Genomic DNA, 17,714 nt, shown 5'->3' with positions numbered 1-17,714 from the left:
TCTCTCTCTCTCTCTCTCTCTCTCTCTCTCTCTCTCTCTCTCTCTCTCTCTCTCTCTCTCTCTCTCTCTCTCTGTGTTTGTCTTTCTTTCTTTCTTTGTTTCTTTCTATTCACCTCTTCTTCTTCTTCTATTTCCATTTTATTTTTCATAGTTAGTTATTCCTCGCGACCCATCTGTCACATTTATGAGAGGATAAAAATCCCCGTTTGCTCCTAATGAGCCATTGTGTGGCCTAACATTACGTGTGTCCCTTGCTAATGAGCGCTGTAAATTAACATACTTCTCTAATCACCGACAATATTTGCAGTGCAATATTTCTTGATTTCTTTTCACTTTTATGTGGTTTGTCTTTTTTATATATTCATATTGTACGCATTTCTCATTCATACTTTTTTGCCAAAGGCCTTTTCATGGATACATTTTTACTCAATGTTAAAGTAAAAGGACGATGTTACTGTGTTCCATTAGTTTTCTTAGTGGCCACAAATCATCACAAAACATACAATATTTAAATCTGTTGCTCAATAATGTGTGATTTGCTATCCTGCCACTCAGCTCCATCTACTTTGGTTCTTATCAAAGACTTCAATCTAAAGCAGGTCATATATATATATATATATATATATATCACAAAGGTTTTCTTTTCTGTCTTTCAGTCTGTTTTCATTCTGTCTCTGTGACTGACCTGCTCTAGGCTCTCCCCTCCTGGTTCTTACTGATTTGGTCAAAGGTGATTGGAGCATCTATTATGTTGTTTAAAGCTTTTTCATGCCCCTCAACCTAGCCTTTCCCATTGAGCACAGAAAATACTTCAGCTGATAACAGCGCTGTCTTCTCCCACTCATTGCTGTCTTTTTCTCTTACTCTCTTTTTCACTTTCTCCTGTTTGGTTCATACACTCACACACTCTCTCTCTCTCTCTCTCACAAACACACACACACTCACTTCTTGACAGATGCCAGTAAGCCAACACTATGACAAAATGCAGCAGCTGTGGTTAAACAAAGAAAGGAAGAAAGAAAGAATGAGAGAAAGAAAAGCAGTATTGAGCTGAAGAGAGCCCTTAAAAAGTTGATACATTGTTTGAAAACCTAGCCCGTTTTGTTGCAGCACATGAGCCTTGCATCTTAAAAGAAAGCAAAGCCAAAGCAAATGCATGGCTCTTGATTTAGAGAAAGAAAGACAGACAGAATAAGAGAAAAATACATTGAGCAGAAAGAGAGTTGAAAAGGGCCGGGCGTCTGACCTCCAGAAACCTCTCTCTCTCTCTCTCTCTCTCTTTCCCAACCTCTTTTTCCCCCCTTTCTTTCTGTTTCTCTGCTGTATCTCCCCAAACCTCCAATTACAGTAATGAGTAGTTGAGAGCGAGGCAGAGAGAGGCTGTGCGTGACTGGGAGGATAAATGCGAGGGAGGGAGGGAGAGAGGGAGCGTTATGGAAGAAGGAGATTCATCACTGCATTTTATCTGCTATGAGTGTCACTATTCCCTGACCCTGCACGATCAGTCACTGAAGATTAACAGGCGTGGAGCAGGAGTCGGGACCTGGACGGCTCTCTGTTGTCATGCTGCCTTTGTGAGAGCTGATGTGCGGGGCAAGTGGGCATGTGGATTCAAATGAAAATGCCACTTACATTAAAGGGTGCTCTTATCCAAAGCCCCCGGTGTATTACAAGTGCCACCATTGAAATTGTATTTAAAATCACTGCCATTCTTTTACCTAACATGTAAAACAAAAGTAAAAGGGAACATCTCACAAAATAAAGTCACATATGGCCACATGTGGTTTCTTAAGATGTTGTTGTGACATCACATTTTTACATATTTGTCCACATGTAATGGATTCAAAATGTTGACATTTTACTTTTCTGCGTTCTTCTTCTCCTAACCACAACCGTCCCGTTGTTGTAGCGCGTCCCGAGTGTGGCGGTCGTCCCGTTGTTGACGCCGCCGTGTTTCATTCCCCCGTTGTTGCGTCCCCCAGAGACCGTGGACTGTAAACAATAGAAAAACAATGGATTGCAATGGACAGTTGGGACACTGAGGAAGTTCTGAATTATTATTATTTATTTCCTCCTCTTAAGAAATGTTAGTCGTTGACCAAGAATTCCCCGTTCTTCTTAGTTCTTCTTAGTTCTTCTCTTAACTCTTGTCATTTTTTGGCATGTAAATTGTTCAGTGGGTCAAATGTCCAAACTATAGCAGCGCCATGCAGCCCCCGTTGACCTCCACAGGCTACCGTCCCTCTCCCTTTGTGTGTTACAACATTGTAGCTCTCCCCAGCTGGCGCCCGCTGCTGCTCCAGTCACACATGCTGCACCACGGCTCCGGAGTGGAAAAAAGACTCACTTGTGGCATCAACTAGCTCTTGATTTGTTCTGCTTGTTGTGGACTGCAATGACTCTGAATGGCTTCATTCCCCCTCCCCACCACCCCGCTTTCATCTTACAAATTAACTGAAAACCATCCCCCCCCCTGGGCTCACTTGTTCCGTTGTTGCGTTAATCCACCTTAACCACTTCCTCTCTTCCCACTCCTTCCCCCCCCCCCGTCATCTTGCTCTCCCAACTCTGGGCTCCATTCAAGCCTTCGATTGCCATGACTGTTTTGACGGCATGGGCCGCTTACCTGATTCACGGCATACCGCGGTTTGAAAAAGTCATGCTTTTCAAAACCACTACAGTTTTCCGTCGTACGTATAAGCTGTTTTTTTATTATATACTCAGGAGAAACATGTTTGCAGATATACACAAAGTTTATTGTACAGTATGATAAAAAGTACAAAGTCTTTGGAGATTAGACTTTATTGTTATAGTAACAGTTTGTGTATAGGGGTATCAGACCCCCCCGATGGAATCTATAAACCCGTGGTTGCAACGAAGGAGCCAAAGACCAGACCGAAGGAGGCTCCGGACCGGTCGGCTGGAGTAACAGATGTTCTAAAACAGGGTTGTGACTCTGTGATTGGCTCTCTGGATTTGTGTAGGATTCTGATTGGTGGAGCAGGAAGCTGAACACCTCCACCAGCTGATTAGATTTAGGAAGAGAGCAGTGATTAAATTGGGTCTTCCTGAAAGAATTTACACTGAGCAACATTTCAATCAGGAAAGACTAGCTGCAGATATGCAAAGGTTACACACAGCATGATACAATGTACAATTATTTGGATAACAGCTGATTTGATTTTGGAAAAAGCATTGATTAAAAGTTAGGTCTTCCTGAAAGAATTTATACTAAGCTACATTTGTCTTCAAGGACAGCTGCAGTGCAGTTTAGCAAATAAAATAAATACATTTTGTTCAAAGGAAGTTTTTTTTGACCATTGAAAATACTACTTTTAAAAGCTGTAATTGCAATAGTGTGAGACCGTGATATATTTGCTGAAGGTTATCACACAGTCAGAATCATACCTGCTCATGCCTAGACTGTTTATAAAAAACTGTAAAGCCATACAGGAAATATACAGATGCTCCATAACCGACGAGAGAAGGGCTTACACATTTAAACTGTGCACAGACGAGGAATTATTCCGCTTTAAAACAATTGAATGTACTTGAATGGCATATTGATTCTGTTGCAAGCAACATGAATTTCTTGCGTCAAATAATCCTAAAAATTTACAAAGCAGATAATGTATATTAAGCTAAATTCACTCCCCAGTTGACGGCGACTGAAGCTATATGTGCCGTTCTAGCTAGTTAAAGCATGTACATCGCTCCCTTTCTGCTCTCTCTCTATATCCTGCTCTCATTCTGTCGCACACCTGACTCTCGTGTGAACTTGTCATCTGTTCGGCAGACAAAGCTTGTGCATCCACGTGGGAATGTGTGTTTTTTTCCTTCAAAGAGGGTAGCTGCTCAGAAGAGGGTCTGGCTGGCATGGCGCACGCTCGGGTATATCTGCTTTAAGTTTGTGTGGGCGCTGCACGAAGTCTCTGCATGCTCCCTCAGTCTGTCTCTGCCTCTCACTCGGTGTTTGACGCTGCTTCAAAGCACTCCCTTAAAATAGGCTTTTAATCATAGTTTGGTGTGTGTGGCTTGGCGGTTCGAAGCTATAAGCAGAGGCTGGGTGTATTTATAGCAGACAGGGAGAGGGAGGCTGGAGCTCCGCTGGAAGGAAGGCCGATGGAGGCAGATTACAGAGGTCAGTCCTGGATTGAGACCTTTTCAGACAGCCGTGAAGCAACAGGGCGCTCCCCCCAATCGCCCCCGCGCTCCATCCTTCTTCTTCTTCGTCTTCATGGGAGCTTTGTTTGGTCTGGCTCGGCTTGGCTTGGTTTGATTTAGGCTGGGCTGAATGATTAAGCTGGGACATGACCCTTAGGTACCCTATGTTACCTTAATTTTACCCAAAAATTCTCCCTTAGAGATTAGCTTCAATGCGATTGGTTTAAAAAACAACAACAATAAATGCGAGATGTTTTTCTCCCATCCTGTGACTACCATGAAGCAAACAGGAACAGTATTAACAAAAGTTCTTGACTGCCTACCAAACAATCACATGCTATCACAGCTATTTCCTCCCTTCAGGCAGTCCTGAGTGCTATGAAGTCATCTGGCGTTGCCTCCAAGCTTGTTTATGATAGCTGCTAAGAGTGTGGTTGTGTTATATTTTGCTCCATCTTATCCTTTTGAAATTGTTTTGTCTGCATTTGTATACTGGGACTGTGTGGTAGTTGTGCCTTGAGGTGCACTCAAGGACAGGGCAGAAGCAATCTTGCGTCCCTGATGTTGTAGCCTTCTGTCGCCAACCAGAGGGGAAGAAGTTATTCCAAATGGATCTGCTCGCTAGGGCTGCACAATCAGGGTTTTCCTTAGCTCAGAATGGGCTTGGGGGGGAAGGGGATGACGCACAACAGTTAGCATGATCGGTCCGTGTACAGTAAAGGCAAAGGGTGTGTCACCCTATTTAACAGAAATCTAGGCATGTTCCTGCTATTTCTGACAATTTTAAAATATTAACATATTAACATTTAAATAAATCACGAGAATTTCTCTATGCAGGAAAAACCCAATATATTGTTTTGGTATCACCATGGCGATATCAACTGGCGCACTGAGTCTCACACCCGCGTACAGACAGACACTCACACAGCCAGTGTCTCAGGTCGCTTCTGTTTCCAGTGGCAGTGACCTCGGTCAGGACCTCCGAGCTCTCAATTTGATGCATTCACTCTTTCTTCTATTCCGCCTTTAGTTTGTAGTTCTCCTCATCTGTTGGACTCATTATGCCTGCCCTCGTCTCTGCCCTCCGTTTCTGATTCGCACTCTTTTATTTATATTCTCTCTTTTCTTCTGCTGCCTGCAAACTGTTGTCTATAAGCATCAAAGGCCTTGTAATTTAACCCAAACCACCCTTACAAGCACACACACAAACGCACACACAAGCACACACAAAAAACACACTCACACACACACACACACTTAGCAATCCTTGAAATAATGGGGAAAAATCTTTATTTATAGTTGAAACAGTATTCAAAGGTCTTGCATGAGATGAATATAGAGCTGGTTCAGAATACAGTGGAAGGACGGGATTCTGACTGAGGTATATTCAGTCCAAGGTTAGTTGTATAATAAGCTTCCTTTATGCTTTGGAGTCTATGGATCTTAATATGTGTTTGCTGTTTTTTTTCCCGTTATTATTTGACTATTGCTTTTTTGTGGCAAAGTTTCCCTTACGTTCGATTCTCCACAGCTGTAAAAACATCTGAAGTCTGATGTCTCTTAAACCTACAGATGGTGTTTACATACACTCACACACTGGCTTTCAAAAAAACATGCACACATGTACACTTGCACATAGATAGTGATGAACCACAGGTGTGGACAGCCTTGTGTCTGTTATAGAGGAACCAATCCTCACTCAGGTTACAAAACACACACACACACACACACACACACAGAGCAGGTAGCCTCAGGGCTGCCACAGTGTGGTGGCAGATGGTTAGTGCTTGCCTCTTAATGACAGAGCCGCTGATCACTTCAAACAAGCCACTCAGAGCAAAACTTTCCCTCTGTTGGTGGAGAGATGTTCAAGTCACTGAGCAGGTACCCTGGAGAACTAGTCCGGACTCACACTGCGTGTGTGTGTGTGTGTGTGTGTGTGTGTGTGTGTGTGTGCGTGTGCAAATGCAATGAGTCTTTGGGCTTACCCATAAACTTAGTATATTCTGTGTGTTTAGACTTGCAATGATTGGTGTGTATAGCTACGTACTTGTGTGTGTGCGTGCGCGCACGCGTGCGTGCGTGTGTGTGTGAAGTAAAAGTGTGTCAGCTCTGGAGCTTTCTTGCCCGGCTGTGTGGAACACAGCAGATGTGCTCAGTTCTCCTCTGAGGATGCCGGCTCTCTCTCTCTCTCTCTCTCTCTCTCTCTTCCCCTCTCTCCCCCCTCTATCTCTCTCTCTCTCTCTCTTCCTCTCTCTCTCTCTCTCTCTCTCTCTCTCTCTCTCTCTCTCTCTCTCTCTCTCTCTCTCTCTCTCTCTCTCTCTCTCTCTCTCTCCACTCACTCTAATCAAGCTCCCTCATCCGTACATACCCTCCAATGTTTATACACCGCTGCTCTTCACATAATAAGCTGACTTCAGTACTTATCCCCCTTCCTTCCTTTGGTTACTTATTCCCTCCTCTCCTCTATCTCTCTCCTTCCATCCTTCTGTACCACTCACATATCGCCTCTCAGGTCTCTGTTAACCATTACTTAACCAGATAGACTGTTTTCTATCATGTTTCACACTTATAGAAAACATATTTTAAAGGGAGTTTATTGTACCGTGATATTCAAAATTCAGTTTTAGAGTTTTCTATTTATTTATTTTTAAAAAGAAAAAACTCTATTTCATTTTTTTATTTTTTCATACTAAAGTTTTATAGCCTTGCAATAGAATAAATTATTACTTTAAGATAAAATAGCAAGGGGGAAAAAGATTGGAAAAATACACAAATACATAATAATGTCCAAGAGCTTGTTTTTCTTGATTCTGGCGCCACCTTGGTCTAAAACTGTGTGGTCATTGATGCTTTGCACTCAGTTTAAAAGCAGTGTTGTTTTCCTATAACAATAAAAAAATAAATAGTATCACTTCCTGTGCAGCAGGTAAACAAAGGAACCATCCTGTATTTCAAGCAAATAAAAAATCTTCCAACTGGCTTATTAAGGACTATTATTCTTTATCAAGCTTCCAGTAAAAACCTCACTTTTCTAACCTTCCTTCATTTATCTCACCATTCGGGGAAAAATATGAATCATGACTTTTTTTGCTTAGAATGAGAATTCTCTGCCACGATTTGACCATGACAAGGAGACCTTTAAAACCTATTTTACACACTCTATCTTTAAAATCACAGACTCTTTTTTTCTTTTCTTTTAATATTTTTTTAAAATCAAATTTATTTAAAAATAAAACTGTGAACAGGGTGAATCAAGATTGGATTTTATAACAAATAATGTACAGGCCTATTTCTCTCTCACACACACACACACACACACACACACACACACACACACACACACACACAGCACAGCATGGCCTGCTCCATGTACGTATGTAAGTCTATTTAGTCCCAACTAGGCCACAGCATCACATGAGCAGTTAGTCATACTTTAAATCACACCGGTGCTGTGGTTCCCTCCCTGGATCTCAGCTGCTTTTTACAGGCGGGGAAACGGTGAAAGAAGTGAAAATATTCATGCTGTAAAACACAAAAACACTAAATATTCTTCTTCACTTTATGAGATCACATTACGTGCAGGGGGGCTGTCGTCGCCTCAGGTTTAACACACATTCTGTTAGCCCCGAGAAAGGGAGAGAGAGGAGGAGAGGGAGAAGAAGGTGACACTACAAGCAACATGAGTGTGGATAATAATAAAACGCCATCCTTTCTCTGTTTCCTCCTGTCTCTGTCTGGCTTTCTCATCTGCTCCGCGCCACTAGTCTGTCTGCATGCTAGTCAGGGGAATTAAACATGCATGAGTGTGTGTGTGTGTGTGTGTGTGCACGTGTGGGAGGGAGGGAGGTAGGGAACAACAAAACAGTGGGTGCATCTTTTTAAAATTTTGATGAAAACAAGAGTAATCACTGTTTTTTAAACAAACCGTGCAGATGGGACCGTGGAGAGAACATTTTGTCATTTTCTTATAATCTATTTTGTGATTATTTGTGTCCATCTGCGAGCACCGAAAGGAGAAACAACCCTAAAGATATTGGCATAGCACCGAAACAAGTTAAGACTGTCCTGAGATAAATCACATCGATTGAGCTGTTTGATGTCAAAGGATCAATAACTGGGTATACAGGGAGGCGAGTGTTCTGTTAATACTCTGAGTGATAGTCTAATCAGAGTAAAAGGCCTCATTTGGGCTTTTTAGGATGCAATAATCAGATAATAACCAATTTAAACACACCTGCAGATTTAGCCCCACCATCATTGTGCATTTATAAGCATTCTATACGCTCTGCATTCTGTCCATGTCGGATCCAATTTTCTATTTGTAATAAGGTCTGACTCTAAATCCCTGTATTGTTGTGTGTAGGGGCCTAGATTAAGCTGCTCTCTTGTTAATGCTGCAGTGCACGAGTCCTTTAACAATCTTAGTCTCACAGATCTGTCATAACGATGCAAAACACAATTTCTTTTTTTTTTCCTAAACAAGATTAGCCAATTTTCTTAATTTAAAAATTGGAATTGATATTGAACAAGTGTATGAATACAAACCTCCTGGCATCTGGCTGCATAACAAACTCACTTTTAAAACTCACATTAAAGCACTAGCTGTTTGAAGCTGTCGAAGGTTATTTCTTTTATGAATGCAAAAAGATTTGGATTCTGCAGATTTTGGGCACATGTGACCATTTCTATCAGTGCTAGATTATGTTATTATCGATATTGGTCAATATGTTACTACAGTACTTTCTAAGCTCGAGGTTCTGCCCTCACTCTGCTGTTAGATTTCCAACTGCTGGCTGTAACGGTACACGTCACTGCACTTTTCATCAAAACAAGGGTCTGGAAGAGCAAGTGCATCATTGCTTCTTGTTTATTTGCACAGCTTTCTTTCTTGTTGCTTTTTTAAGTAAACAAGCAGCTTATCTCACTTGTGACATGCAGATCTGGAACTTATCAGACTCGCCTTGAAGACTGGCTCCTGCTCCATGTTCTCAGAGTAAATACAGAGCTTGGGAAGCTTTCAGTGCAGGGTTCCAGTCAGTGCAAGAATCATTTACAACAGATCTCTACGTTAGATACTGTGGGGAATAACAGCAAACTCATTAAGACCTGATTAGTTTTACCTGTGAGAGCTTTTGCTCAAAAATGCTTTTTTCCCTCATAACTTCAACATCTTTTCTTGGGGGGACAGGGGACAAAGACTCTTGTTTCTCAGTGTGTCTAAGTTTTGGATTATTATAAATGCACTGAGGTACTTTACTCTTGTGGTTGAGGGCATACACATAGTGTAAATGGGGTCAAATTGAATCTTGTTATTTATGATTTATGTTTATTATTGATCCCAAGTGGGGAAATTAAAATTTAAACTTTGTTTTGTTAGAAATCACAACACACCAGCTACCAATCCGCCCTCCATACTTTGGTCTGTACAGGGACTTGAACCAGCGACCCTCTAGTTCCCAAACCAACTTTTTACAAAAGACTCGGTTACAGAGCCATAATGTGAGATACAAGGTAATAGAGCCTTTTATTCATTGTCGTGTTTCTTCAGAAATAAACGACATGACAAATAGAGTCTTCAAACGCTTCAGATGTAAAGTTACTTACTGTCAAAGGGATGCTAACGGAGGGTGAGTGCTATGTAGCATCAAAATGTCAATCCCAGATGTAAGTCTAGTGCCGATTTGAGTCGTACATACGTACTTTGCAACGAGTGAAGATGTGAGTTGTGCATGCAAGTAGCATGCAAGAGACTTCTGTAATGTCAACCCAGTAAAAATGGACCTACTTAACCAAGTTGGTTCACTATTGTTCGCTACAAGTTAGCATCAAACACAACAAAGGCTGTCAGTTGAATGGTGTTTTGAGCTAACGTTAGCAATCAGACAATTATAGGTAGCTACAACTTTTTTGAAATGATTACAACTACAACTGATGGTTTTTGGCCAGCTGACAAATGTACATCCATTATTGACTCTCCTTTTGTTTTTCTCCTCCACCTCCTAAGGGAAATACCTGGCTAAATAGCTGCTTAATGCTATATTCACCAGCTAAATGAAAAGAATTAGAGGGCAGTTAGTAGTCTCCAGAACTGGAGAACAGAACAAGCTAATAGCCTTTTTGCTAGCAAAACAACAGACACAGGCAGGAGTCCCGACAAGGAAGGTAAACAATGTACTGCTACAGACGGGGGCAAACACTACTAGTACTGCTACTACTAGTAATACTACTACTTCCTACTGCATTCACACATCCAGCATACACTGAAAAACATTAGCATTTCCTTTAAATTGTGTTTCTGGCCACCTGACAAATGTAGCCACTGTATTGACTTTCCTTTTAGCTGTTCTTTTTCTCTACTGCCTCCTGAGGGAAATAACTGGCTATGCTAGGCTCTGCTAATTGCTTTTCACCAGCTAGCTCCTAACCTTGTCTTTCAGCCATGGTGTCCCAGGCAGGTAGTGTTCACTCAGTTTAACAGCTACATGCCGCATCTTGAAAGGACGCTGATGAGAGCGTTTGGATGCTCCGTAGATCATAGAGAGTTTCAATTTACATGCGTTTGTCACTTTAAGCCAAATCTTTCCAATTAGTCTTTTTTAATATGAAATGTTGATTAGAGCAGCTGTTTGGGGTTAAATGGAGGTAGAAACTACGTAATGGCCTGTAGTGATGTGGACAGGCAGATGGAAGCTGAGATGGTGGAAGACTGTTAGAAGATTTTGGCCGGAGGGTTAAAACGTGCAGGAGGTCTCAGATGTTGTGAATCCGAAAGCGGCGACACACAGTTCCTAATGAAAAGCAAAGCTGTGGGTGAGATGCACCATGTGCCGTCTGAGCAGAATGGATGACATTAAGCAATAGGTGGGGGAGTGGGCGAGGCTCGCTGGTGTGAATAAGCTGAGGCATCGAGCAATTTCAACAAGTGTGAAATGTTCTTCTCAGCTTTTATTCTGTCATCCATCAACAGATCAGTTGAAAGGAAAGACGAGCTGTTTTGCAGCTATCAGCAGTGCAATGATGCCCCTGTGTGTCTTTTTTTCAGATGTGTTGGACAGCATGGCACGGTTCAGCGTTCAGGGAGTGTTCAACTACAGCATGCTGACTCTGTCCGACCACGAGAGGGTTTTGTACGTCGGAGCGCGGGAGGTGTTGTTCGCCCTGGACCCCAACGACATTAGCAAACAGCTACGGCCACAGGTAACATGCACAGAAACACTTTAACCCTCCTGGTACCCTCAAACATATTTATACTGACATGCTTTATCCTTGGGGTCAATTTGACGGCAGCAATTTAAACATCCAAAAAATGATTGGAATTAAATCAGCCAATTTTATGTGTCAGGTACTCCACGCAGCCGCAGCCCACGTAAGTGGCCTGAAGATTATACTTTTGTGTGGGTGTGTGCGTTAATCTCTGTAAGAAAATAGCAGGGCTGGCATGTGTGTGTGTGTGCCTGGGAAGTGTGTGGAAGAGCGAGTGAGAGAGTGAGTGATGGCAATTAGCTTCAGAGGAAGTAGCGACTCTAGTCCTAGTGACAGAAACAAAATTTCTCCCCTGTTCTTTCTGTCCACGCTGGGAGATCCGTAGCAGGAGAAGTTAACCCTCTCCTTTTTATGTTGTTTATGGAGAAGGAGATCCAGGAAATGAGCAGGGGGAAATGCAAAGCTACCCAGCCACGCAGAGCTTTTTTGAGAGGTGCACGTCAGGCTGCGGCGTAAGGTCCGGCATAGGTTTGTGTCTCTGCATACCTACGTACGTAGCAACGCTGTAGATCTTACGCAGAAGTATAAATCACGCTTAAAACATAATCCCCCTCCACCCCCATATACATCGAGAATGTCCACAGAACTGCGCCCGCCCATGTTGCCTTGCACCGCGCATGGTCATACAGTATTCTCCCGAGGTCCTGTAGCTGCAGGAATGGCTGTAGTTCACCATGTGTTCCATTAATACATCTAAGGTATTATCTTATGATAATGGATTGTAACGCAGTAGCGTTTCTGTCGGAGCTATGCGTTGCTCAACATGCGTCACATACTCCGCTGCTCTGATTGGTTGTAGGTCTATCCAGTTGAGAGCGAGTTGTGTGGAGCTGATAGTCTTAATTAGCTTTGTAGCAGCTCATTTAGCAATGGCTTGAATGTAACAGATGTTCAATAATAAAAAAATAGTTTCTCACAATAGCTTTACAGAAAGCTGTTTTTGGTGCTTTAAGGCTGCATTTTCCACCATTTAAGGTATGGAATTTTTACTAAATTTCAATAGGCTAAGAATAGGAACACTGCCTGACTAACTGTCACTGCAAATACCTGCACATTCTGAAAAGCTTTTGTAGAAATGTGAGAAATCATAACACATTCAGAGATTTATTATCACAAAGTTTGCTGATGGACAGTTCCGGAACCAAAAGCAGCGTCTCCTTCACACAGCCTGGTTACTGAGCAGTGCAGAGATAACACACTCATTTAAATACAACCAAATTCAATTATAATATTAACTGGGAAATAATTATTGTGGGAAAGGTTCAGCTTGGTTATGCATGAAAGGAAGAAAAAAAACAGCATAATCTCTGCTTCTGCCACACTTCTCAGCTGCCTATTAACTTTCAGACCGACCTTATTTTATTCTTTTTTTTGACTAATTTTAGGACTCAAGGACATTTTTTGTGGCACACATAAATGATTTTGGCAGACAATCAAAGACCTCTAATGGTAGCATTATAAAGTCAACTGAGTCATTCTAGTGGTTGGGCATTTAATTGGTCTGGCCCACTGCTTTTATTAAATCCCAAGGCCTTCAAGTTAGAACTGTCAAGCAATGCCTTCTCCAAACGTGTCGAAGTGTCCTCCATAAAACAAATAATAAAATGGATTGATTGCTGATGTTAGCATGTCATCTTTTCCAAAGCAGAAAACGGCCTTGCTTTTGGTTTGTGCCACATGTACTTTTTTGGAGTTTAATTAACACTACTCATTCTACATTCTACTTTCATTTAATTTTGGGTGTTTTTTTTCAGAGTTCTCGCGAGAGCACGATTTGAATTTGCTCAGCATGTTACTTTGGCATGGAGTAATGCTGCTCATTACCGATGCCCTAGTACCCGAGCTGCACCAATCAGTTCAGAGACAAACGTGCATCACTTTGTACCACACCTTATACTGCTCACCTAGCTGTTAGCGTGGCAGTGATGCATGCTAATTGTAATAATGAAACTGAAAATAAGCATAATATGAGGACTTTAAAGTGGCTATATGTAACTTTAAGTTTGTGTTGATTTTAGCGGCCCCGTTGGACAAAAGCAGTAGTGTTGTTACCACCCCTGTGGTCGTAAAGGTCTTTTCTTTGCGAAGCGGATTACCCACTGTAGATCACTGAGTAAGGGTTTCGTGGAGGTCATATACTATAGTTGCAATGAATATTTAGCTTCTGACTGGCTAGTAGTCCTTATCTAGCTACTGAGCATGTGCGACTCCCAACAAAGATGGAACAGAAGTGAGATGTCTCACTCTAAAACAGAGAGCTCAGCACACAGGGTGAAAAGAGGAGCTGTAGCAATGTGCAGTACAACAAAAATATGGTGTTTCTATAAAAATTGAGCCATGTCAACCTATTCTGATATAACCTCTAAATACAATTATGAACCTGAAAAGGAGTATATCACTGTGGAGTGTTTCAGACTTCTCTGATAGCCTTTGACTGAGTTTTGACAAACATTCAATCTTTCAGTTAAATTAAACCAGGAAAATCACCAAAACATGCTAGAAAAACATAATGAGTTATTGTTAATCAGGAAAGGGATTTTTAGGTTGAAAGGCTTATACAACTTGGACTGAGTTCAGATTTCAGATCAGTTTTTTCTGATGAGTTATTACTTTATTTGGAAGTTTATGTAATCTGTTGCTAAAAGCCTCAGTAATAACGTGAGTGAGCAGTCAGATATTAAGATTGCAATATGCAAGGTGATTGGCTCCAATATTTCACACATGCACACATTCGCACATACACTTTCACAGGCTTTGGATCTGTTCCTTCATGAAGCACTAATTCAATCATGGTGTTTTTTTGTCCTTGTCTTGTTTTTCTGTGAAGCACTCTGGGGCAAACCCGTTTGTTTTAAAGCGCTATAAATACCCTGCACTTGACCTGGTATACACACACTTAAACACACACACACACTCTGAGAGACACTTTGGAGACTCAGTCAGTTTTTTTGTTTTACTCCCTCAATAATTGGTCCATATTGCAATCAATACAATTACAGAAGTCCAATTAAGGTGCGGTGAGCAGCCCACAGCGGTTTGGGAATTGTTATCTGATTTAGCGCTGTAATGAGCAGTTATTAGATACACACACACACACACACACACACACAGCACAAGCTGTTTGAGTGAGGGCTATGAGTCTTACAGTAATGATAAGCCCACCTGTTGTCAGCCCCCAGTGTGTGATGTAGAGGGAAGGAGTGAACACTGACAAACGACAGCACGAGGGAGTAGTCCTTACCCTCTGTCACCATCTTCCCATCTCTCTCTCACCCCTCCTTCCTTTGTTCCTTCCTTAAACTGCTACTCTTTCAAATTCTCACAAGATCACATTACCTTGGTGACGATTAATAACAAAGTTGTTGCTAACGAGAGACTTCTGTAAAGTCAACCCAATAAAAATAGACCTACTTAACAAAGTTGGTTCACTGCTGCTACAAGTTAGCATCAAACACAACAAAGGCTGTCAGTTGAATGAGGTTTTATGCTAACGTTAGCAATCAAACTATCATAGATAGCTACAACTTTTCTGAAATGATTTCCGTCTTCTGTTTGTAATGAGAAATGTTTATTTAATGGATTTCACTATGACAGTTATGCCGTAAACCGTTTAAATCTCAGCATGCACAACTCCCATCTGTTCTTGACTCACATAAGGGAGTGACAGTCTCCGCTTTGAACTGTGGGTAATTGTCTTTGGTGAAGTCTGTATTGAGAAAGGGCTTGGTAAGAGTGGACTCACACTCTTGCACCCTTTGAAATTCAAAATTGGGTCAACCTTAAGCCCTTATGAGTTTCAAAGTCCGTGAGTCTGCGAGTCCACACTTTGGTATTGGGCCACTGAGACCAAAAATCAGTGATAAGCATGTGTCTTTAAAAGTGCTGAAACTAAGGGGGCTTTCACACCTAAAAGGTCTGAACCAAGGTCCGGACCAAGGTTCATGTTTTTCCATTTGATCCGGTAAGTTTTGATTTTATACTGCAGTTATTTTCCCCCCACCCACCCCTTACAATTGTGATCTTAGAGTGAATTTCTTCATTAGATAATTAGGCAGACAATGACTAATACGAATCCCTTGAGAACCAATTAGAAGTAACAATGAAGTGCTGCTGTTGCAGTGCCTTATTTTATCTCGTCTTTCTTTAGAAACTAGTGCGTTAGTTAACGGCACAGATCCTAGAGGTAATATTGCACAGCCACAAATTCTAATGTTTTATTCAGTTATTAAATCTTAACCATTCCAACTCCATCGTGGGAATTGAATGTGGGCCTTGAGTGGACAGTGGCAGGGAGTCAGGGACAGGTAAGGTGAGGAGATTTCCCTGTCAATCTCTAGTAAAATGTTATTACATTTAAAAGCTACTATTATTTAAAGTCAGTATTCTAAGTCGTGTCTGTCTACCAGTACAGTATATGGCAATACACCCATTGTTTGATTGATGTTGGTATAAACCCAGTCAAGTAAATCCGAGGTTAATACTGAGTTTGTAATGACCAGTGTAATTACTTCTAATGGAGTGGAAAGCTCTTAGTAAACACAGTTCATATTTTGGGCATCTGTCCACGGAGCAAAGTTCAGCCATGTGTCACACAGCCAATCAAAAAAAGCAGCTACTGTAAATTGCACTAAATAGCAAACGTCAACAGTGAAGGGAAGTATGGACGTATGAAGTGTGAAAGAATGTAGGGCTGCTCGGTTATGGACAAAATCCCAATCATCATTTTGGTCAAAACTGAAATCACAATTATTTAACACGATTCCTCATTTACTTTTAGAAAGATGTTGCAGTTATTGAACTTAAAAAACAGGTATAGGTGTTATATTTGATCATAACATGTATTTTGATTCTTTCAAATAAAGGGGCGCTATGCAGTTTGGGTGATTTTCTCTCTTTTTGCTCGCAGGTTTCTCTATAGACCTCCCCTCTACAGCTTCAGAACAGATATTTGGCAGTCTGTCTCTGTTCCTCCGACAAAGCCATGACAAAAAACTCCATCGCTTGTTAGCCGGTTCCTGAATGGGCGTAATGTGTGATTATGATATATATGCATATATGCATATGTGATTCCCAAGCTGTTAAGGTCAAGTGAGCAAAAAAAAAATCCATAGTTCCCCTTTCCGAGTCATTGCAAAACGTAGAGCTTTTGTTCACCATTCTGAGCTTGAGATGATCATTCATGGTTTTATATTCTATTATTATATTATGATTTCTACAACTCCATTTTCACCTGTCTGAGCAAATCGTCCCAGGACCGTCTACAACTGGTCCAGAACTGTGCTGCAAGGCTGCTGACCAGGTCCAGCAGGACCTGTTTTAGGCCCATTACATTGGCTTCCCATCAAGTTTACGATCCAATTTACAGTTCTTGTTCTGACTAATAAAGCAGTGCGTGGTCAGATGCCTGTTTATATCTCGGACCTGCTCCATGCTGCTGACCATGACATGCTGTCTTTCAATTATATAAATATATATAAGGTGCTATGTCAAATAAACGTATTATTATTAATAAACTTCTTTTCCATTCAAACCCATTTCATTGCATTCTTTTCATTCTAAAAAACAAGACAAAAAAAGAATACTTGCAAGTTTACATTTTTGGTTGGCATCAACACATTGTTGGACTGCCGTTGGTTTAAACCCAGTCAAGGAAATCTGACTTTAATGCGTTAATACCCAGCTGTACATGTGTCAGCAGAATTGTACCTTTTGGAGGACAAAAGCTTGTCATAGGAGTAGTACTTTCCACAGGTGTATTACTGTACACTGTCTTTGATCCTTAGACAATGGTAAAATCATAAGGGAATTTTGCTGCACAAAGGATCTCACTGTGTCACTGTTACTGCCTGCCACTAACAGCCTGTTGGAGGGGGCCAAGTTAGAAGCACGGCTGCCGGGGACCTCCATGTCACTAGGAGGACTATTTTAAATGACTTAACTGGATCTTTGGTTCAAGGCGAACTAGTATACTTTGTACCCCAATCTTTCAAAAAACACTTTGTACCTATTGGATGGATCAGAAGAATGTACTTCAGGTCATTAGGGACCATTTTGTGTGGTTGTTGCTATAGTTACAGTAGCTTGCAAAATGGCTTTTTTTGCCATGGTGGCTCTTTGAGTGCACCCTATTAGGTCTATAAAAAAAGAGACCTGTATCTGAAGTCTCTTTTTTATAGACCTAATAGGGTGCCACTAAGGGGTATATAAAAGAGACTTCAGATACAGTATTAGGGACCACTAAGGTCTATATAAAGAGACTTCAGATACTGTATTAGGGGACCACT

The 17,714-nt window shown here is 41.4% G+C and overlaps 1 protein-coding gene across 1 annotated transcript in view; it reads left to right on the top strand.

The window, feature by feature from the left end:
* The window catches only part of sema4c (sema domain, immunoglobulin domain (Ig), transmembrane domain (TM) and short cytoplasmic domain, (semaphorin) 4C), an 87,639-nt gene that overhangs the window by 48,630 nt on the left and 21,295 nt on the right, over nucleotides 1–17,714 (top strand). Inside the window, exon 4 of the mRNA XM_034872203.1 lies at nucleotides 11,210–11,364. Coding sequence (XP_034728094.1) covers nucleotides 11,210–11,364 — 155 coding nt within the window. The remainder of the gene's footprint in view (nucleotides 1–11,209; nucleotides 11,365–17,714) is intronic.

Source organism: Etheostoma cragini, chromosome 5 (assembly GCF_013103735.1).
Source record: "Etheostoma cragini isolate CJK2018 chromosome 5, CSU_Ecrag_1.0, whole genome shotgun sequence".
NCBI lineage: Eukaryota > Metazoa > Chordata > Actinopteri > Perciformes > Percidae > Etheostoma > Etheostoma cragini.
Note: the sequence above shows the minus strand (reverse complement) of the source record. Positions and strands in the feature narration are given on the sequence as shown.